This window comes from Corylus avellana, chromosome 4, assembly GCF_965113065.1.
Source record: "Corylus avellana chromosome 4, dhCorAvel1.hap1.2, whole genome shotgun sequence".
NCBI classification, from domain to species: domain Eukaryota; kingdom Viridiplantae; phylum Streptophyta; class Magnoliopsida; order Fagales; family Betulaceae; genus Corylus; species Corylus avellana.
The window spans coordinates 6,130,853-6,155,374 of NC_142493.1; the positions used below are offsets into that span (position 1 = coordinate 6,130,853).

Below are 24,522 nucleotides of genomic sequence, written 5' to 3' on the forward strand. Positions count from 1 at the left end.
ATCCTTTGTATTATTCCTTTCTTCCACTCCATCTTTTCAAGAATTAGCTTGTCGATAAATCTCCAGTGATTCAGTGTTCGAACTTACGACCTTGAGCTCTGATATCATGTTAAATCACCACATATCTTAAAAGTTTAAATTGATAAAAATTAGTAAATTTAATCATTTAATCAATACTTTCACAGTATTATCACTTATGTGAATGTGTTAGCACTCATAAGCACAAGCTTTCGTGTTGGGACAGAAATTTGCAGAAATTATGTATGTTTGTCAATGTATTTTATGATATTTTTTTTTTAAGTGTTTTGATGTAAATTGTAATATAAAGAGAAAAATTACTTTCATATTTTTTAAGGTGTTTTGTGTTTTGGTTTATTTGTTATTATTTTTATTTATTTTAAAAGGCAAAAATAAAAAATTAATAGACAGAAGTTTCTTATAAATTTTGTTGTAAGAATTCTTACGATTTATTATAATTTTAAAAGTAACATAGTTTTTTTACTAGCATTATTCCTTTTAAAAATTGAGTTTTATATATATAAACATTAAATAATTTTTTTTTAATACCGCAATTTATAAGAACTTTTTGTCCTGGCCGGTACACGGGTTGGCCAAAACTGCCACACGTCATTGAGTGCGGCGTGTAGCATTATGAAGGTGCACATCGGCCCGTGCATGTTCATTAAAAAGAATCATCATCTTTCCATTTTTTTTTTTAATTATTTATTATTATTATTATTATTATTTTATATAATAGTGTGCATTTCACGATATTAGTTGCCCACAAACCACGACATTAGTGATATATATTTGAAGGATCTCGACTTTTGAAAGAGAATGATTCTTCAATTCTTTGAAATTATTTAATATTTTTCAATACTATATTCAAATTTGTGCACTAGTATCTATATCATAATCAAATAAATGGTAATTTAAAAAATAAAAAAAAGTGAAAAAGAAGAAGGGGGAGCCGTAGAGATTTTTTAGAGAGCAGTGGAGATGCCCTGAGCCCCACCCCCCGCCGAAAAAAAAGGAGTTAAATAGAATGTGTTGGGAGGAAATTGATCCTCTCTAGTTGATTCCAAGAGAAGCCAGTCACTTTTAAGTGAACAGCAAAATTATTATTATTATTATTATTTTTTTGACAATTTATCATTTACTTAAAAGAGACGGACTTAAATCATCCGAAGAGATCTAGAATCCAAATACATGTTGAAAGGATTGGGGAAAAATTAAAGCTTGTGTCAAGTAAAATAAAGAAAAAGTCTTTAACGGATTTGAAAGGGGAAGGTTTGAAGATATATAGGTTATATCCATTGAGACATGAATTGCTTGTAGAGTAGTGGTGGATAGCTAGCTATCACGCATGCAATAGCTAGCACGTGATATGGACTTATAGTCTCTACATATTTTGTATTCTCTTCTTTACCAAGAAAATACAGCACTAATTGATACCGATGGACAAAGAAAGATTGACTAGAGACTATATACTAAATCTTAATTATAAAATGAATACTATTTATTTTATTTAAAATAGAAAAATATCTCTTCGGTCTACTTGTGTTACGGGTTTGAGAAGGACTTGAAATTCTTTATAAAATGACATGTTTTGTCTCATTTGAAACAGCATCATAAAAAAGTTTAGAGAAAGAAGAAGAATAATGGTAGAAATTATATTTTTATTTTACAACTATCTTATAATATTGATGTAGTAAACTCAACCAATACTTTTGTTAATTATTGTTAAAAAAAAACTGTCAAAACTTTTATTTCATATTTTCTATTATTATGTAGTTATGAGGCTACAAATTTTCAAAGTACTATTTAATATTCCTTTTGTTAACTGTTCCTTAAGATTAATTATTGCAACTGTTTTGAGTTACTGTTATTTGAGAAAGAATGAGAACTTATACTAAAAGAACAACACTTGAAACGTATAAGACGACCATAGGTCGTTGATGACTATTATATGAGCTTAACCTTATGGTCAAGGCTAGCTGAGTGACCAACCCGGCAATATATGCATTCATGGTTGGTCATGACCATATGATCACATTATTAGCCGTATGAGCCATTCGGGGTTGGACCTAGTCGAGCTAGTGTAATGATGGCCACTAGTTGTGTGCATCGAGGCACCGATGTTGTACTAGAGATTCTTTCAAGAATGTGAAAACCCGAGCAAGAAGAGGTTAAGGGACCAAGTAGACCGTATGAAAGAAAAGTTATGACCAAGAAGTATATTATATATTTTATTAATGCATCATCATGTCTTATGTTCTCCAATGCTGTAAATTGTTGTCGCTTAGGTTATGTCGTATTATTCTTTTCTAAACTTGCTTTATCTCTTTTCATTGGCATAATAGTAGAGTCAACATATTTTTTAAAATGTATTGTGAATCGCATGACATTAAGAAAGCTGTGATTTACTTAATGTTTGTATTGCATTAAAAGTTGGGCTCATCGCTTGAGCTTAATTATGAGGTATCTTATTTACTAAGAGTCTGTTTGGGATTGCGTTTGAGAAATAGAGTTTTTAAGTAAAAAAAAAAAGTTTTTGGACAAAAGCTTCATTTTTAAGCTTTTGTCAAAAGTGTTTTTTTATTATTTTTAAGCTTTTTGAACCATTAAAAACACTTTATATTTTTTTACCAAACACACACTTTTTTCTTCAAACGAACTTTTTGAGTGTTAAAAGCATTTTTAAGCCACTCAAACGCAATTTCAAATAGACCTTAAGTCATAAATTATGTTATCTTTCCACCAATTGGACATTTATTTGTCCTACAAATTTAGCAGTTTCTAGTAGGGCTTGCAGATTAAAAGTCCTTCATCAAGCTTCAGGGCGAGCGATGAGTCTTTTGGAGATGCTTAAGTTTATTTCCGTTAATGTATTTTGTAAGGTTGTTTGGTTAGTGAGGTTTTGTTGTATTTATGCCTTGAGATGTATTAAGGATTTTGTAATGTAGCTTCAATCACTATTATTTCGCATTTCTTTTTCTCTTATAGATGTTTAAGGTAGTCTTTTCTTATTAGCTCCCAATTGCTTGAGGTGGAAAATTATGCTTTAACTTTCTAATTGATTATTTTTATTCATTAATTTTAGCTAGTTATAAATGGGTCCCCTAAGATTTGTTTACATCGTAAATGAGTCTTTGAAAGGCGTACAAAATTTAATTAATTATTTATTTAAATTCATGAGGCATTACACACCACTACGATATTAGGGTGTATCGGGACAGGTGTCCCAATAACTAATAAATTTCCACTCATTACAACCGTCGGATGATTTGACTTTGGCATTAATGCCTTCAACTGCAATAATGGATGTCCACTTCGATATGACTACTGACTAGCGAAGAAAACTAACCTATTCACATTCTTGCCTTGAGTAATTGTTTTCTTCTAGATCCTAAAATGGAGGAGTAAGAAATAATTTGTAAAGTTGTAAAAAGTGGGTCGTCTAATTTATTAAGGCAATTTAAAGTATGGGTGGGCCCGGAAATCCTAGAAAGATAGAATATATATTTAAAATTGTAAAAACCTTATCATGATCATTGACTTCCTTAAAGTATTTCACTAAATTAATATATCTTTGTAGTTAAAGTTATGCTATAATGCGTCTATAGAACAGCACTACGGTTTAATTATGGGCGACAATTCATGTAAGTGTGTTGTGTTCGGATTGTGTTAAAGTTAAAGTATAAAATTATATATATAAATTAATCATAAGTCAATTTATTTAATTAAATTGGTCAATTTTTTTAACTTTAACTCTCTAATTTTGTATTAAATTTGTGTTAAGTTAGTAGATTATGTCAAAAATTGTTTGTCACTATGTTGCATGTCGGGTCAGGTTGAAGAATGTGTATAAAACTATATAAGTCAATCATAATCTGATTTCATTTAATAAAACGGGATTGAGTTTTTAACCTTAACCTTTTAATTTTGTATTGAGTTTATGAGTCGTGTCAAATATTGACAACCTTAAGTTCCATATAACCTACTAATTAGTAGGAGATAATTAATTAATTACTTTCATATGTTTCCTATTGAAATGATTAACAAAAATTAGTCACGTGTAACTCCATGCTCATTGCTCACTCACCCATATCTCTAATCACTCTCTATGAAACTGGATCAAAATAATTAGTCATAACAGCTGGATATATACAACAAGAGATATAATTAATTAGGAAATTTAAAACCTAAAAAATGTTAATAGAACTAATCAAATCAAACCAGGTGATAAGGTCTTAGTTTCTCCAAATTGTATTGGGAAAAAAAGAGATAATTAAAAAGACAATGTGGACAATAGGCAAAATTTTCCAATGCAATGCCGGAGTTAACGGCAAAGGAATTGACTTCAAAAAATGAAAGCAGCGACTTTGACCAAAGTGGCAACAAAATCGGCTTATCATCTATTATTGAAGTAAAATAAGGACCACAAAAATGGAATGATTCGATATACAGAATCTCCAATTAGATTCCTTGAGTCCTGATTGGGAGTACGCACGCCGTGAAGGAAAAAGGTTTTTTTTAATATTTCAATACCAAAAAAAAAAAAAAAAAAAATTTTGCACTGGCGTACACGCCGCGTGCTCTTCTATTTTACCCAGATTCCTTAGGCCATCGCCTTCTTCGTAGGTGAAAGTCGCCATTACAAAGTTGTGATCGACTTAAATTTTATTGAATGTTGACGTTGATGACAATATATTTTGTCCGAGCAATGTCGGAGGAATGTAGCAGTATCTATCAGTTTTACCAATTAGATTCATTAGACCATCGCCTTCTCCATAGGTGAAAGTCGCCATTACAAAGTCGTGATTGACTTAAATTTTATTGAATGTTGATGTTGATAAAAATAGATTTTGTCTGAGCAATGTCGGAGGAATGTAGCAGTATCTATCAGTTTTACGGCCACATTAAAACCATGATAAGATTAAGGGGGTCATGGCAGGGGTGGAGTCGGGATTTTTGGTGTTGGGGAATGGGCTTTTTTTTTTTATTATTTCTTTTTTTATAAGTTAGGAACATTAACGTATATAAATACATATAATTTTTCTATGTGTGTTTGTGGGTGTTTATATAAAATAAAAACATAGAGGTCATGGCATTACGAATACACAATAGTATAACAATTAACAAAATAAACTAAACACCAAGAAAAATGATACAAAAAATAAATATTGTAAACCGAAATGACTGCAAAATAATCACTCTATATATATATATATATATATATTCTACACTTTTGCAAAAAAAAAAAAAACAAATAAATGTAGGGAAAAATGAGATATGAGGAAGATGGCTAAAGAAAAAAAAAATACAAAACGGAATAGCGCATAATATGTTAATTTTAGGGGGACGAATTCATAAAATATGTATATTTTATAAAGAATTTTAAACATTTTGTGTCCCCCACCCTACATGGTTCTGCCCTGCCCCTGGCCCATTGTTTTTCAAATTTTCTTTCAAAGAAATGTCGTTAAATTATATATATATATATATATATATATATATATATTTTTTTTTTGTTTAAAAGTTAGATTTAACTCTACCAAAATTAAGCATTAACCTTCATGTTTCCGTGATTCGGTCAAATGAGAAATCATAGTTGGGTCCATGCACATCAATTCAGTGAAATAGGGGCGGGGTGAGAGTGTACTATATATAACACTCATTTTATGGATTTCATTCTCCAAAAATGATTGGTTTTTGTAATTTTATTCTATGTGAGAAGTCATTGCCATATTGTCTTTTAATATAAATTGTAATGTATTTTTGTTTTAAGAGTAAGTCTATTTAATAGACTGATATACGACTGTCACAAAACTAAAATAATGCGACAATAATAAAATGTTGCTTAAAATTTTTTATGATAAGCATAAATCACAAATAACTGCCGCCCTATACTTTCATTTGAAATATATATATATATATATATATATATATATATGCAAACATTCGCATTGGAAACGAGGGAAGCGACGGAAAAGGTATTAGAAAAAGAAACCTGACGGGCCAGCGACGGCGCCACGGTTATTGACCAGCCATGAGGTCATCACTCTTCACAACTGGATGCATGTTCTCTCCTTTTTCTTTGGGTCCACACTAGTTTTTTATTGCAAGCATCAAAAGTTTTGAATATTTTATAATCAGTAGCCCATACTTTATAAAATTCAGTAGGGACACTTTTAGAATCTAAAAATAACAATTAACATCGTAAATATCTCAAACCAACTAATTTCTGTAAAAAGGTCGCTGATTCTTCTTGACCATTAAGAGTCAAAATTGGATCAAGATTTTTCTTCATAAAATCCCATGCTACATATTTTCCAAGCGTTTTGAAAAATTGTAAAAGATCATAATTGGTTATTTGATCAATAAGTTCTCAGCTAAGAGCGTTTACAATAGACTTTTTATATTTAGTTTTTCTCTAAAAATCTAACAAAACTCACGAAAATACTAATTTTAACAAGCTCCATTTTCTACTTTATATTTAACTCTTATTATAAATGTTCCATGCATTCAAAGAGCCAAAAAGCTAAGGTCAATAAGAATTGGAGAAAATTTTGATCTATTGTGAACGCTCTAACAATATGCTAAATATCATTAATTTTCTTATAAATGTTGATAAATGCTATTTAACGTTCAACTTGAATAATGTGGTCAGAAAAATTAATTATTATTTTGTTTTATACAAGCTCTTATTAATTAAAAAATTAATTTGACAGTTGTATATCTTAAGTGTGAATGAGGGACTAAAAGTCAAATAATCTCTGGCACCAGCATGAAATAAAAGAGGCCCATCCCCCTTCAATTCCCATCATTCCTTGTACGTAGACACTCGATGGGAGCACTCGATATACAAACACCGCCCCCCACTGCCGACCCAGAAAAACACATCCCCACGGCCGACGAAGATGTCGACGAAGAGGAACTCTCACCCGTCGAGGAAGTCCGGCTAACCGTGGCCAACACCGACGACCCAAGCCTCCCCATATGGACCTTCAGGATGTGGTTCTTGGGGTTATTCTCCTGCGCCCTCCTCTCCTTCCTCAACCAGTTCTTCGCCTACCGGACGGAGCCTCTAATCATAACCCAAATCACCGTCCAGGTGGCCAGTCTCCCCGTCGGCCGCTTCATGGCCTCCGTTCTCCCGGAGACCAAGTTCCGGGTACCCGGGTTCGGTTCCCGGACTTTCTCGCTCAATCCGGGTCCGTTCAACATGAAGGAGCACGTGCTCATTTCCATCTTCGCTAATGCCGGGAGTGCATTCGGATCGGGGTCGGCATATGCTGTTGGTATCGTTACCATAATCAAAGCCTTCTACCACCGGAAAATCTCGTTTCTAGCCGGTTGGCTTCTTATCACCACTACGCAGGTACGTATAGCTGTCTCTTTAATGAATTTTGTTTCTTTAAAAGTGTTTTTTTTATTCATTTTCTTTGGAAACAAACAAGTTGCCATGATGACGATGTTGATGGGATTTTAAAAACACTTTTTCTTGCTTTTCCCGAGCAAAATTATTTTGTTTTGGTGTTATTTAAAAGATATGCGTGTGACTCTTGGATTTCGTAACAAAATTTTTATGTTTATTTTTCAAATTTGTCACGTGTATTTTTTTTTTTTTTTTTATATGATATCTTGATTTTATTAAAAAAATCTAGAGTCTCTCTACATATTGGGTTTTAGTAATTCTGTCTCTAAGAAGTAAAAAATACATGTTTATTATTATTATTATTATTATTAATCAAAATAAAAAAATATTTTTTAAGGTATTTTTTAAAGAAATGTAAGTTTGTTGTAAACTCTGCTTGGTTCCGCCACTGATGGTGGTTAATTTGCAGGTATTAGGATACGGTTGGGCTGGGCTATTGAGGAAGTACGTGGTGGAACCGGCGCATATGTGGTGGCCGGGCACTCTTGTTCAGGTTTCATTGTTCCGGTACGTACTCACTCGTCTTCTATCCGACCACTGTAGTTTTCATTGCATTTATTAGCTTACCAAGACTTTTTTTTTTTTTTTTTTTTACCAAACAACTTATCTCTTTTTTTTTTTTTTCTCTTAAAAAATTCAATTATCATTTTACCTTTACATCATATCAATAAATTATTATTATTATTATTATTATTATTCTTCGAAGAATAAATACACACCAAAATTCTCCACTAAACCTACTTTTTTATTATTATTATTATTATTATTATTATTATTATTATTTATTTTCCTGGCGTTACGAAGATTCCGAAAAGCCCTAGTCAGCTAGTCTTATCCAGATTCCGGGGGGGCCCTTTTTGGTTGGCTTTTCTAAATCATTTTCTAGACAACCTATCTTTTCTTCTCCAGTAATAATAATGATATACTATTATGATTTGGATTTTAAACCTACTTTAACCCTATCTTAATTTACTTTTTACTTTTTTTTACTATTATTTTAATAAGCATGAGTGGGAGTGGAGCATTAAATGGTATATTATATATGATTAATTTTGGCATATATTTTTTTAAAAAAATTTAAATAATGTAAAATTATATACAATATTAAATGCATTAACCTTAAAACCTAACTATGAAAGGGACATTTCATTTAAAATAGAAAAAAACCTTGTTCATATCAGAATCGATAGAGTATTCATGTATAAAAAATGTTGCATAGATGACTCTTTCTCTGAGCAAAGGCTTCTTTGCTCTGATAGGAGAAGGCTTTCCTTGTCCCTTCACATTTTTTTGTCCAATTACGGTGCGCTTAATTTTTATTTTTTTTAACATAGAATTCGGTCCAATCATATTCAAATTTTAACTCGGACATATTTAGAGAGAGATCCTCAAAGACAATGTCACCGCATCATTTGTGGAGGTTGATTGCATCATGATATCGACCTCATTTTTTTTTTTTTTTTTTTTTTTTGCAATTATGGATAATTTTTAGTGTTCTACCATCAAATTATACAAAAATAAAAGAATAATGCTACACACAAAATAAATATTGCACAAAGTTAATGTGACATGGTCTAAGATAGAGCATTCACAATGGATGAGTCAAATTTTTATGAAAAATTGCTCCTTAAAACTAACTTTTATCTAGTTTAGCTAATGAATTTTTAAATGCTTCTACGTTTGATTAGTTATATTTCTATCTATTCTATTAAAATATTATTTTTTTACTTTTTATTGAGAAAATTTTTTGGGAAAAAGAGAAAACAAGTGAGAAAAACAATAAAAAATAAAATGGCTTCTTTCAAAAGGGTTGCTACATTTAGTCTTTTTATTTATTTTTATTTTTTTGGTTCTTCCAATCAAATATTCATTTTGCATTTTTTTTTTGGCTAATTCAATGTAAGAGGTTTTTCACTATTCTAATTAGCTTTTCTATATAAAAGTAACATTTAATTTGATTCTTTCATTGAATGCTCTAATAACCTTAAATCTTTATAAAATATTAGTATAATCTATAACATTATTTAATAATAAGAAAGAAAAAAAAATAAAAATTAGTGAAGTGGACAACTCCAGCTGAATCTTATTGGGAAGAGTCTAAATCACTCATCCTAGTTGACTATGCCAACCACAGATCTTTGGCCCCTTAAATTGACCCGCATTTTACTAGTCATAGTCATACTGTGAGTGAGAGAGTCGCCTGCATGTGACTCATGGCGGTATGTGGGAATAGTCCAAAACTATAATTCAACTATTTCAAGAATTGTACACCACTTTTTCCAAATACACTACTACTACACTCTTCTCTCTTTCTATTTTTATTTTATTTGATAGCCAAATACACTATAATCTCCTCCCCTATAATCTTATCAATTCAAAGTTCCCATAGGTCCAAGTTTGGTGGAAAATACAGGACTGTAGATTTAGTTGGGATTAAGACAATTCTTTGCACTATCTTGTTAAAATATTAATTAAATTTTATTATTTTTTTATAAGCTTAAGTTTTCAAATAAGCAGTGATTTAACACAATATCAAAATAAAAAAAAAATTCTGAGTTTAAAACATTATTTTCAATTTTTCTCTCATTTTATTTTAAAATTTTACTTGTTTTCAAAGAGTTTGAGTTGAACCCATGTGAAAGAAAAGTATAAGAATATTAATTAAATCTACTATTTTCTGTAAGCTCTTAATATTTTGAAATAAATAATAATTTAACACGTAAATGATATTAAGAGGATTTTTTTAATTGAGATATTTATAGTCCCCACCCCAGTTATCATAATTACAGATTAAGAGGATGTTTTTTATTGAGATATTTGTAGTCTCCACCCCAGTTATCATAATTACAGACTACGAGGATGTTTTAATTGAGATATTTATAGTCCCCACCCCAGTTATCATTATTAAAGGGATTCGGATTCCTTGGAATTCTTAGGAGAATTTCAGTTTCTGAAATTTTAGATCTAACCTATTTATTTTTATCTAAGAGTCATTATTCTGCCATGTATTCCACTACTAATAAAATAATAATAAATTTTTAATGATATTAATGATATTAATAATTATCATTATTTTATTATTTTATTAATAGTGGGACACGTGACAGGATAATGGCTCTTAGATGAAAATAAATGGCTTAGATTTGAAATTTCTGAAACTGAAATTTTCTTAGGAATTTTAGGGAATTTGAATCCATAATTACAGATGAAGAATAAAACAATAGAGTTATATAAGCCAAGACAATTATCGAAAACAAACAATCGGGCCACGAATTTGCTACTCGGCCTCTAGTTTGTCGGGCCTCCTGTCTTTTTCTTTCATTTTCTTTTTTGGGTTTAGGCCGAAACAATAGTCATCCACGTCAAATGATAAGACCGCACTCGTTTTGTCAAACTCTAGTAGTTTTTAAAAGTGTTTAATAGATTAAGAATTATTTAACCCATCAACTCATAAATTAGAAAAATATCTCAGCCAAGCAAAAAATATTTTCATTGAATTTTTTTTTTTTAAAAAAAAATATTTTCCAAAAAACATTTTTCAAAGTTTGGCTATTATAGGACATAAATTTCCTTAAAATCAGTCAGGAGTGGAATAATTTTACATTATCTGTGGACAAGATCTTAGGCATGTTTATAAGGAATTGACAACCTTTTCTTATCCAATTATCTATAAACATTTAAAAGGCACATTAAATTTAGTCTAAGTTGGTAATCTGCTATTAACTATTAATGAGATTATGAATTTAATGTGCCTTTTAAATGTTTATAGTCACTTGGTACTATTTTACATGGTTTGGAGGAAATTTTTGTCAATTGCAGAAAATGAGCAATAGTGGAAAACGGCCGGTGACTTCCGACAACCTCCGACGGAGTTCCAAAAAACTCGTGCGTCTGACATTTTGAAAAAGAGAAACTTAAACTCGAAAAATAGTTTATGAAATTTAAAAAACAGAAACCATTCTCTGAAATTGAATAATTTTTTTTTTCTTTTTTATCAAACCGAAAATATTATTGGTCCGACCAAACACCGAAAAAATATTATGTGTTGTCGTGATTCCATTAGCATATTCAGGCCACTGTATAAAATGTGCAAGACACTCCTAATTCTTGTTAACTTTTGATTTACCTATTTGCAGGGCTTTGCATGAACGGGAAAAGGAGCAGCGAATGTCAAGGGCAAAGTTCTTCCTAATTGCACTGATTTGCAGCTTCTCATGGTACCTGTTTCCTGGGTACCTGTTCACAACACTAACAAACATATCATGGGTGTGCTGGGTATTCTCCAAATCAGTCACAGCTCAGCAGATCGGCTCCGGCATGAGAGGCCTTGGAGTGGGAGCTGTGACACTTGACTGGGCTGCTGTTTCATCTTTCTTGTTCAGCCCCCTCATCAGCCCTTTCTTCTCCATTGTCAACATTTTTGCAGGCTACATATTGATACTCTACATTGCAATCCCTACAGCATACTGGGGGTTTGACTTGTACAATGCAAGTAGATTTCCTATTTTCTCTTCACACTTGTTTACAGCAGTAGGACAAAAATACAACATATCAGCCATTGTAAATGACAAGTTTGAACTCGATCAAGTGACATATACTGACCAAGGACGGATTCACTTGAGCATGTTTTTCGCTCTCACTTATGGATTTGGATTCGCCACAATCGCATCTACCCTCACCCATGTGTTACTCTTCTATGGCAGGTATATATATAGGACCCCTTACAAATTAGATAACAAAACTATGCTTCTCTATCATTAAAGTCTTAGTAAAGTCTCATTTCATGCACAATTAATGTATGAGCAGGGAAATTTATGAGCGGTATCATGCTTCGTATCGGGGTAAGGAGGATATTCATACCAAATTGATGAGGAGGTACAAGGACATACCTTCCTGGTGGTTCTACTTGTTGCTTGTTGTGACACTTGCAGTTTCCTTTGTACTCTGCATATTTTTAAATGATCAGATCCAGATGCCATGGTGGGGGCTCCTCTTTGCCGGAGCCATGGCCTTCACCTTCACTCTTCCAATCAGCATCATAACTGCGACAACAAACCAGGTTAGTGGGTTCAAACTAAACCAGTTTCACTAAAGCATGCACTTCAACTGGTTGTGCATTTTGCAATTCCATGATCTGCATAACAACTTGCTGTTTTCCTGTGAATGATTTGATGTTCATACAGACACCGGGGCTAAACATTATCACGGAGTACGCAATGGGTCTAATATACCCAGGAAGACCAATAGCCAATGTGTGCTTCAAAACCTATGGCTATATGAGCATGGCTCAGGCTGTCTCCTTCCTCAGTGACTTCAAGCTAGGACATTACATGAAGATTCCTCCAAGATCAATGTTTTTAGTTCAGGTACTTTCTTCTTTTCTACCATTAACAGATCAAAAGAATGAAAATAAGTGTACACATTTATTTAATATTATTTAGATATTAGATCTTTTTAACGCCGGAGTGGAAACATCTTTTTAAGGTGTCTTAAAGCTAAAAGATTAATTACCCTTTGTTTTCCGTTTTCAAAACAAAAACATTAACAAATAACCCGAAATACAATACTCACAAAACACTACACTGTTGTCGCCTTTTGTCACATTATAACACTTTCTCAAGCCAAAACAAAAAACACCCTCCTAAACACATTACCAAACAAAGCCCATGTATTTAATATGTATATCCTTCTTTCAACCTCCCAAGTTATCCCATTCATATTACTCGAAGAGTAGATGGTACCAATTGCTTGATATTACTAAAGAAAAGCATTGTCCAGTATAACACCAGAGTGGATGCTAGGAAGAATCAAAATTGCTTTCTAGACGCCTCTTATGTATTTGTAAATGCAAAAACCAGCCCAGAACATAATTGACCTATTTTAAAACAGATGCTATGAAAGCAGAAAGCATGACTTATTGTAATTTCATATTGAGAAGAAGCAAAGCAAGCTAGATGCGGATAGTGATCTTAGAACAACAATGAAAATGATCCTTAACCATCCAATATATACAAGCTATTCTGGCACATTTTCCGCAAACTACTGACATATTTTACTCCGATGTTCATTGGTGCATGTGTATACCTAGTTCATAGGAACAATTCTGGCTGCAACCGTCAACCTCGCAGTGGCAGTGTGGTTGCTCGACTCTATTAAGAACATATGCCAGGATGATCTCCTTCCCTCGGACAGTCCCTGGACATGTCCCGGGGACCGGGTCTTCTTTGATGCATCTGTAATTTGGGGTCTGGTAGGACCGAAACGGATATTTGGAACTCTGGGAAACTATGCGGCGATGAATTGGTTCTTCCTTGGAGGTGCAATAGGGCCAGTTATTGTTTGGCTGCTTCACAAGACATTCCCTGGGCAATCATGGATTCCCTTGATTAACCTTCCAGTCCTCCTCGGAGCAACAGGAATGATGCCACCAGCAACACCCTTGAACTACAATGCCTGGATTATAGTTGGAACATTTTTCAATTTCTACATCTTCCGCTACCGAAAGCAATGGTGGCAGAGGTACAATTATGTTCTTTCCGCAGCACTGGATGCTGGGGTGGCTTTCATGGGTGTGCTATTGTACTTTTCACTGGGCTTGGAAAACAAAAATGTGTCCTGGTGGGGTACTGACGGTGAACATTGTCCATTAGCAACATGTCCAACAGCCAAGGGCATAGTGGTTGATGGTTGTCCAGTGACCTAATATCTGTATGCTTCTGTTATAGATCATTTCCCTCCAATGTTGCACAACATATTAGTAGCAATTACAGTGATACTACACACAAAGTGGAGGGAATTTCGTGCTTTGTAGGGATTTATAATGTTTCTTGTAAATTATCTTTCAAACGATATATTTATATATTTGGTACTCGTCCAAAATAAAAAGAATTATGATCTATGTTGCTTTAATGCAAACATTATTTGCAGTGATGGGGATGGTGGAAAGCAATTGGTATTAATGAGGTTTTACAAAGAGGATTAGTAGAAAATTTAGGCCCAACTTTTCCTATAAAAGTGGAGAGATATAAAAATTAGGCACATCAAAGAATTGAAATTTCCTTTCTTTTCTTCTGGAAGCAGAAATGTATATTATATCAGAGTTGCAAGTAGTCACATAGCAAGTGTTTGTAATTACCAACTTATGCCATTTTTATGGTCTAGATTTCAAAATATTAATTATTATTGTTTTTTCAATTTTTAATAACTAAATATTGGCTAATTACATACACATTTGTCTAGATAAGGTCAATAAAAACTGAAATAAATATCAAACAAAGTCTAAACAAGCTGCATAGTAGTTAAAAGTAGTTCAAATTTGACCAGACTTATTTCAAGTTTGGTTTAAATCATAAATGGACCAATTCTATAGTTTTCCAAACACCCCTTAGTCTAAACAAACTGCCTCTCTTGTATTCTTTTGGTGCACTTTGGTAGCGTTCCCCTTTGTGGTCATCCTATTTAATTTATCTAATGAAAAAAGAAAAGGAAGACGAGGAACAGTGGAGTACCTTCTCCATTTTTCATCAAGGGTTTATTTGTTTCAGCATAAAATTGTTCTTGTAAAACGCTTTTAGTATTTTTCAGGTGTTTACTAAGGCAGGAAAATTTGGCTAGTTGAAAATTTTTTCTGTCTACCGTAAAACACAATGGCCATTTTTGTTACAATTTTTTTTTCTCATGACAAATACATTAACAAACAACTCAAAACAAAACAAAAAAACTTTTGTTTTCCGTCTTCTTTTCTTGTTGTAGGAATATGTTGACAAATATGTGCTTAACTTCTGCAAGGTCAGAGCTAACTTATTATTTAAATTTTTTAAAAAAATTAGGGTGGCTATGTGAGCATCTCCAGCATGAGTTTTCATTTTACTACTCAAAATACAACTATTTTCATTTTAGCTATTAGTTTTTGACTATACACTCCAACAACATATATTTTGACTATCTACTCTAGTTAAATATTATTTTTCAGTATTATTTTATTATTTTTTATCATTTCCTTCACTTCCCCATAAAAAGAGATAAAGAGAGGAGAGAGAAAATATTAAAAAATAGAAATAGGGGTGGGCAAAAACCCGCCCAACCCGCAGACCTGACCCGCCCCATCCCGACCCGTGCGGTTTTTGTTTTCATTTTCACGGGTAAATCTCCAACCCGTGCGGGGCGAGGCAGGTATCGGGTTCACCAAGTTTTTCTATGTGGGGACCCGCCCGCACCGCAAAACCTGCCCTTAACCTAACACTTAAAAAACCCTAGAATCTCATAAGTCATATCCGGATATCCTGCCCTCATTTTTTTGACTCAGCAGCCGCCTCCGGCCTCTCAGTGTCTCACTCTCACTCTCACTCTCGACAATTGACTCTCAGCCTCTCACTCTCTGAGTTTCTCGGAGTCTTCGGCGCTCCGTTGCTCGACTGTCGCCACTCTTCCTTGATTTTCGACTCTCTGAGTCTCTTCACTATCTCCACTGCTCTACCCAAATCCTCTTGGTTCTCTCACTATCTCTGACTCGCCTCTCCTCTCTCCTCGGTCCTCACGGTTCACTGTCTTCGCTCCTCTCTCTCTCTCTCTCTCTCTCTCTCACTCTCATCTCTCTGTCGCGGCTCCTCTCTCATTGTCGCTTCTTCTTCTTATTAAGGTTTGATTTTATTGTTAGGGTTTTATGTTGTTAAGGATTCTTGTTAGATGTTAATAATTTATGGACTAATTATGTTGGGTTTGATTTTTTGCAGAGGTATTGATTTCAGTTTTGCTTCTTGTTAAGGTTTTGTTGAAGTACCGAATCAAGCTGATTCTCTCACCCTCCCGGCCTCAGGTAATCGTTTGTTGAAGTACCAAAATATCGTTTGTGCCTTCTGGTCTGATTATGTTGGGTTGGGTTGGATTTTTTGTATGCCGATTGATTATTTTGTGTATTGATTTCATGTTGAAAAATGCTAAATTAGGCAGTATTGATTTTTTTTTTTTTTTTTTGTTCACTTATTGTAGACTCATGGATGGTCATTCAGGTAGTGGTGTTGGTTCTAGTTTTGTTTCATCTTTTCCTAACCCTAGTTCAACTATCCCACCAAAACCTAAAAAATCTGAGCACACATCAATAGTTTGGAAACATTTTATCAAGTTAAAGGGGGGTGATCCTGAGGATCATAAATCCCAATGCAAGTATTGTAAGAAATTGTTTAATTGTCGCATTATAAAGCTTGGTTCTTCAGCCATGCTTGTGCATTTGATGACTACTTGCAAAAAATATCCTGGTAGGTTTGATAAAGATGATAAGTCACAATCAAAGTTAAGTTTTGAGGTTAAGAGGGAAGGCCAAATGGCAGTGGGAGAAGGATCTGTTGGTAATTTGGTGATAACTAAATACAATGCTGCAAAAATAAGGGAAGCAATTGCTAAGATGATAATTAAGGATGCGTTGCCATTTAGGTTTGTGGAAGGTGAAAGATTTCAGGATTTCTTGAATGTAGTTGAGCCTAGGTTTTCAATTCATTCTCGTTATACTGTGATGAATGATTGTGTTAAGATCTTTTTGGCTAAGAAGGAAAAGTTGAGGGCAATGTTCATGACAACTGGGGTTCGGATTTGTCTTACCACTAATACACGGACTTCGGTGCAAAACCTTAATTACATGGTAATCATCTCTCATTTTATTGTTAGTGATTGAAACTTACACAAAAGAATTTTAAACTTTTGTTTAATTCATAATCACAAAGCTGATACCATTGGGGAGAAGATTTTGTCGTGTATGCTTGAGTGGGGTGTTCATAATATTTTCACTATCACAGACAATGCTATTGCTAATGATGTTGCTTTGGAATTCGTGAAGAGGAGAACTTGTAATAAGGAGGGCGTCATATTAGAGAGTCGGTTTATGCATATCAGGTGTTGTGCACACATACTAAATCTTATTGTGACTGAGGGTTTGAAAGAGGTTAAGGACTCCATTGTGAGGGTTAGAAGTGCAGTGAAGTATGTGAAGTCTTCACCTGCAAGATTTGAGAAGTTTAAGGCTTGTACTGAAAGAGTACAACTTGCTTTCAAGGGTTTGTAGTGTCTTGACATTCTCACTAGATGGAACTCTACATTTTTGATGTTGGAAAGTGCTGAAAAATGTCGAGTTGCTTTCAAACGTATGGAAGAGCTTGATAAGAACTTTAAGCCTACATTGACTTAGGAAAAGAATGAGAAAAATGGTTTGGGACCTCCTACTTTCGTATTAGGATTTTTCTCAAGTTTCTCAAACTTTTTTATGATCCCACTTTGAGAATTTCGAGGTCTTTGTATTGTACATCTAATATGTACTTTCAAGAAATTTGTGGCATTCAAATGCATTTACAGGAATATATTGATAATGGTGATTATGTATTGAGTGTTATGGCGGAGAAGATGATGACGAAGTACAATAAATATTGGGAGGATCTTGATAACAATGATAGGGTTAACTTGATGATGTTTGTTGCTGTTATACTTGATCCACGAACCAAATTGGTGTCATTAGAATATTGGTTCAAATATGTTCTTGGTGTTGATAAATGTTGTGAAATGATGAAAAAATTGAGCTGCATCCTTAACAAATTATATGATTACTATAGCTCCTGAGAGAGTTCATTTCAAGTTCCACATAGTAGTGAATTACCTCAAGATTCCTCAATGAAAATAGAAGAAAGTGAGAATGCTAACCTCTACTTCATGAATAGGTTTCATAAGTACCTAACTTTTAAAAGTGGTATTGAAAGCAAATCGGAGATTGATTGATATTTGATGGAGGATGTTGAAAAAGCGAATGCAAATTTTGATATTTTAACTTGGTGGAATGTGAACTCAACCAAATTCCCAATAGTTGCCAAAATAGCACGAGATGTGTTGGCTATTCCCATTACAACAAGTGCTTCAGAGTTGGCTTTTAGCACTAGAGGACGTGTGTTGGATCCTTTTCAAAGTTCATTGGCCCAAGTACGGTTGAAGCATTGATATGTTCACAAAATTTGTTAAGATCAAAACCTCGAAGTTTTGACTTAGATATGGTTGATGATGCAAAAATAAGCTCGATTTAGGTCAGTTTTTGGATCATTTTAGTTTGCTTAATATATTTTGCTATTTACAAATTTCATTTATCGGTTTCAATTGATATTGTAATTTTTTTTTTTTTCATTCTTTGTAGAAGTAACTTTGAAGAACATTAGCATTTTACTTAAGGATGATTAGTGACTTGAAGTTAAAGTTGTATTTTGGATTTTACTTGAAGTTGAAGTTGAAGTTGCATTCTGGATTTTACTTGAAGTTGAAGTTGAAGTTGCATTCTGGATGATTAGTCATTTTACTTGGAAGTTGCATTTTGCTGGGTTTTGTTACTTAGAGTTTGATGTAACTATAAACTATGGGTATTAACTGTTAAATAAGTTTTCGGTTTGTTTTCTTTCCCCATCTTTTTGATTAAAAAAAAAACCTAACCATATTTTTATGAAAACTAAAAAAAGGCCAAAATATCATTCTACTAGGTTTTGTTGCTTACAGGTGTAGCCTTTTTGGCTTAGCCCCAACAAAAAGCCCATATTCTGATTCGAAAATAATAAAAAAGCCCATATATGTGTGGCCTTTTAGACCTAGCCGAAAAAATTGAATAAAATAACTTACAAAAATGCCATGCCAAACAACCAGACCCGCTCCGCAAACCCGCATCTATTTAACCCACACCGCAATACCCAAACCCGTGCAGATAATGGTTTTTGGGCCCAGGTGGGGGTTGGAAATTCCAAAACCCGCAAGGTGCGGGGTGGGTGGGAAAAAGTCCGATACCCGCCCCGACCCGACCCATGCCCAGCATTAAATAGAAAGAAAGAGAAAATATAACAAAATATTACTTACAAGTTGTTACAGTAACTTGTAAATATGAAAGTTTACTGTAGTAGTAGTAGGAAAACCTTCTATTTTACAATATCTGTTGGAGCAAGAAAAATTAACAAAATAACTAAATTTAACTAAAAAACTAGTTTAAAAATACTGCTGGAGATGCTCTAAGTGTCAGGGTGAGCGCGAGCCATCCCATACTTTTTTTGCTTTCTGTTTAAGTAGGAATTCACATATGTTTGGTGTTTATTTAAACATGTGCTTAACTTTCGCAAGCCCCCTCCGCATTTGGTGTTTGTCTCTATTTCTCTTCCTATTCTAAGGACCATGTGCTAGTTTTGGCCTTGCACATGCCAAGGGTGCTAGTACATTTGTTTGTGCTATAGATACATTATTGGCCACTTTCTGATAACTTGGAACTTTCAAGACACACAGATTTCTCACAAGCACTAGAATTTGGAAATTGGTTATGATGAATTATGTGAAAGAATCTATTCATGATTGCTTTCAATATAGCTGCTATTGAACTCCATATAAATTAGTATTTATTCACAGCTAATCATAAAAGTATTGAAGTGGCGAAAGGCAAAAAAAGACTAATCATTAATTTCTCATCCATCGCCTGAGGTGTTAGTTGTGACTTCGTCGTCTCTAGTTGTAATGGAAGTTGGAGTGGACGAAGATTTGGGTGGTTGCTCCTCAAGCACTCCAGTCGATGTCAGGTTGACTAGCTTAATCCAATCATGGAAGTGGCCGGTAGATTTCGGTCCATTTGAGAAGATTGTTGTGTGGGATCAGGGAGACGAGGTTAGGGATGGGGAGTATGGAGATCCCCTTACCCTTTCGATGCTTTTTCACCCGACCCACTCAATTGGGTGTTGGATTGTGATGAAGATGAGGATGGCGCTACTGGATGTCATTAAAGAGGATTTTCTTTGGGAAGTAAAGGTTGGGCGGCCTAAGACTAAAGGCAAGAGGGAGTTGTTAAATTTAGAAAGCTTATTCAGTTGTTTTCTTTCCACCTATGAGACATTTATTTGTCCTACAAATTTAGTAGTTTTTAGTAGGGCTTGCAGACTAAAAGTCTTTCATCAAGCTTGAAGGCGAGCGATTAGTCTTTTGGAGATGCTTAAGTTTATTTCAGTTGATGTATTTTGTAAGGTTGTTTGGTTAGTGAGGTTTCGTTGTACTTATGCTCAGGGATGTATTAAGGATGTTGTAATGTAGCTTAAATCACTACGTATTATGTAACGCCCCGATATTTGAACTAGCAAATATCGAAGTCGTGACGTTGCAACTTTAAAAAATATAATCTTACAGCGGAGTATGTATATTTTTTTCTTTTCCTATGACCTAGGAATAACTTACACAACACAGTTGAGCTGACTGAAATACCTCGAGGTGATATATTATTAAATAAAATAGAAACATGGTTTTCATTACAACATATGTACACACTAGGTGTACCAAATATATGCCACAGATGGCACCTAAATTAACATAGTAATATCTATTAAGTTTACACACATCACCATACATAATAAAAGCGATTAACATAAATGAGACTTGCTCCATAGAGTAAGCATAAATCCTATAGCAGATGGTCTATCAACCATCAAAACCAATAAAAGGACCATCGTCCTCACTTTCTATCCCTGCATCAAGATCTATGTAAAGATGACGTTATCATATTTACATAGGCAAACAAGTGAGTAATCTATTTTCCTAGATATAAAGACTAAAAAGACTAGTTTGAACAAATAAGATTAAAGACTAAAATATATAATAATGAATGAGTTGTGAATGTAGCGTAATGACAGATTAGTTTGTGTTTTATGATAATCTTTCTTCAGACCTCTTCTCATGAGCTCTCAGCCCGCTTACGTCCGTTATGTCCCTCACACTTTAGAGGTTTACCTGTTTGGTGCTGGCAACTACACCGCCCCAGCTTAGTTATATATTAGGCCTTTTGGACGGTTATATACCCCCATCCACTGAGATACCGACAGTTCCTCGCGGCAATCCACCCAGCTTGTTCTTAAGGTGACTATCTTATCAGCCCATTTTATTAGACACATTATGCAGCAGTTGTATTGCAAAATTATATCAATAAGACAAAATAAGAATTCCTATAACAATAAAACAAAGTTAGTACTCAGTAAGTATATCCATATTTACTCTCCTTAGTGTAGTATTCTGCTCCACTTCTGCATATAATACATACATACAAACAATACTTAGTTCATTCTCCAATAATATCATTGTTTAAAGACCCTCATCTTTTTATATTTATTTATTATCCGTCACTTCATCTTTATTTACTCATTTTATTATATTAATCTAAGATAGTCATTTATAACTAGTTAAATGACTGAATGTAAATGTTAAATACATATTTCGGGGATGAGATCAAATGGTCCTTACCGCTAGAAATATGAACAGAAATTTAAATGACATAAAAGAAATGACTGAATGTAAATGTTAAATGCATATTTCGGGGATGAGATCAAATGGTCCTTACCGCCAGAAATATGAACAGAAATTTAAATGACATAAAAGAAATGACTGAATGTAAATGTTAAATGCATATTTCGGGGATGAGATCAAATGGTCCTTACCGCCAGAAATATGAACAGAAATTTAAATGACATAAAAGAAATGACTGAATGTAAATGTTAAATACTGTAAAGTAAATAATATATAGATAATATTATAAGTCCTTAATTGATTTTGTCCACTAACTCTTTATTATTAATTCACTTGTATCCATTACTTTATTTTACATTATACGCTTATTGGGTCTTTAAACAATTAAATGAGAATAAGTGATAAAAGTAATAAATCATGATATTTATACAAGAAACACTTACCCAATAATCGTTAGAAGTAAAACTCCACCAAATCTTCTCTAGGTAGCTAGTTTAGAAAAAACACTTGAACACTACAAGAAAGATCTAAGCTATATGGTATTTGGCTAGGACTAAGAAATAAAATGAAAGGAGGAGCAAACAATTTTACTTGTTCTAAGATTGTAAAAACTTAAGTGAAAGTGAATTTAGCTAAGGCTCTATTTATAAGAGAATGAATGGTTAGGATTTATTTTTACACATTGATCTAAGGGTTGAGATGTATTTAACCAAAAGAATGAACCTAGTCCATATTTCATGCTCTATACCAATTGATATTTTCGTCCAAAATGAGGGCAGTGTATTCCGATCCATTTTTCAATGTCCAAACATACTCCGATTGACATGAAATTTTGAGGGTAGATAGAGGACTTCAAAACAAACATTTTATATTTTTGGTTCGACTTCATCCGAGTTCGTTTGAGTCTACTTTAGGCATGTACAAAGTTTCCTATTCAACTTAGGCTTTAATCTATTTGCATTCCCACTTGGCCACTTGCCTTATTAAATCATTATAATCATGATATTTACTATAATCATCATTACTAGAAGACTTTAAGCTTTCAACAAAGGTGTCTAGCCTTGGTATCTTTCTTAAGCAGTTTTAATCTCATTTAGACAGTATGAAAATTAAGACACATCTTTTTAGGCTAAAAACTGAAAAGCTTCAAATTAATTTCTAACTTCACTAAACACCAATATAAATAATTTATTAACGAGATTGAGTTTAATTATGCCCATAAACATATTAATGAAGCTAAATTTTAGAATTGAAGTGATATACAAAAGATGTCAAAAATCAATGTAATATACCTTTAACACTAAATAGTTATTCAATATCATTAATCCACATATCATTGATCTAATTTATTCATTCATATTTTTAATCTTATTTAATATTATTTAAATAAGAGCTTTAAAATCTAGGTCGTTACATATTACTTCGCATTTCTTTTTCTCTTATAGATGTTTAAGGTAGTCTTTTCTTATTAACTCCCAATTGCTAGAGGTGGAAAATTATGCTTTAACTTTCTAATTGATTATTTTTATTCATTAATTTTAGCTAGTTATAAATGGATCCCCTAAGATTTGTTACATAGTAAATGAGTCTTTGAAAGGCATACAAAATTTAATTAATTATTTATTTAAATTCATGAGGCATTACACACCACCACGACATTAGGGTGTATCGGGACAGGTGTCCCAATAACCATGTCCCGATAACTTAATTATTTAGTGCCCATAAAAGTTAGTAAATTTTCATTCATTACAACCTCGGATGATTTGACTTCGGCATTAATGCCTTCAACTGTAATTATATATGGATGTCCACTTCGATATGATTACCAGAAGAAAACTATCCAATTCATATTCTTGCCTTGAGTAATTGTTTTCTTCTGGATCCTAAAATGGAGGAGTAAGATATAATTTGTAAAGTTGTAAAAAGTGGGTCGTCTAATTTATTAAGGCAATTCAAAATATGGGTGCGCCCGGAAATCCTAGAAAGATAGAATATATATGTAAAAACCTTGTCATGATCATTGACTTCCTTAAAGTTTTTCACTAAATTAATATATATTTGTACTTAAAGTTATGCTATAATGGGTCTATAGATATATAGCACTATGGTTTAACTATGAGTGCAATTCGTGTTGGTGTATTGAGTTCAGATTATGTTAAAGCAAAAGTATAAGACTTTATATATAAGTCAAAACATAATTCAACTCATTTAATTAAACGGGTCAATGTCCTCAACTTTAACCCTATAATTTTGTATTGGATTCGTGTCGGGTTAGCATGTTATGTCAAAAATTGTCTGCTATTATACTGCATGTCGGGTCGGGTCGAACAATGTGTATAAAACTATATAAGGCAACTATAATCTGACCTCGTTTAATTAGACAAGTCAAAGTCATCAACCCTAATCCTTTAATTTTGTATTGAGTTTATAGGTCGTGTCAAAAATTGTCAACCCTAAGTTTCATATAATTCTATTGAAACACGTTAACTATATCAAATCATGTATGGAGATAATTAATTAATTACTTTCATCTGTTTCCTATTGAAATGATTGACAAAAATTAGTCACATGTAACTCCATGCTCATTGCTCACTCACCCATATCTCTAATCACTCTCTATGATGCTTAATTATTTGTGTATGATTAATTTTCATTAATAATTAGAACAGAAACTGGATCAAAATAATTAATCATAACAGCTGGATATATACAACAAGAGATATAATTAATTAGAAAATTTAAAACCTAAATAATGTTAATAGAGCTAATCAAATCAAACCAGGTGATAAGGCCTTAGGTTCTCC

General features: G+C 33.1%; 2 protein-coding genes across 2 annotated transcripts; both read left to right on the top strand.

Moving 5' to 3' along the window:
• Positions 1-6,816: 6,816 nt before the first annotated feature.
• Positions 6,817-14,350, top strand: LOC132178505 (oligopeptide transporter 4). Its single transcript, XM_059590933.2, has 6 exons — positions 6,817-7,384; positions 7,851-7,948; positions 11,578-12,144; positions 12,248-12,500; positions 12,625-12,807; positions 13,530-14,350. Exons 1-6 carry the CDS (start codon positions 6,851-6,853, stop codon positions 14,142-14,144), a joined length of 2,250 nt encoding a protein of 749 aa, XP_059446916.1. The 5' UTR covers positions 6,817-6,850; the 3' UTR covers positions 14,145-14,350.
• Positions 14,351-16,433: 2,083 nt separating this feature from the next.
• Positions 16,434-18,043, top strand: LOC148586196 (zinc finger BED domain-containing protein RICESLEEPER 2-like). The gene is made up of 3 exons (XM_088515500.1): positions 16,434-17,075; positions 17,271-17,468; positions 17,783-18,043. Exons 1-3 carry the CDS (start codon positions 16,434-16,436, stop codon positions 18,041-18,043), a joined length of 1,101 nt encoding a protein of 366 aa, XP_088371626.1.
• Positions 18,044-24,522: the final 6,479 nt, after the last annotated feature.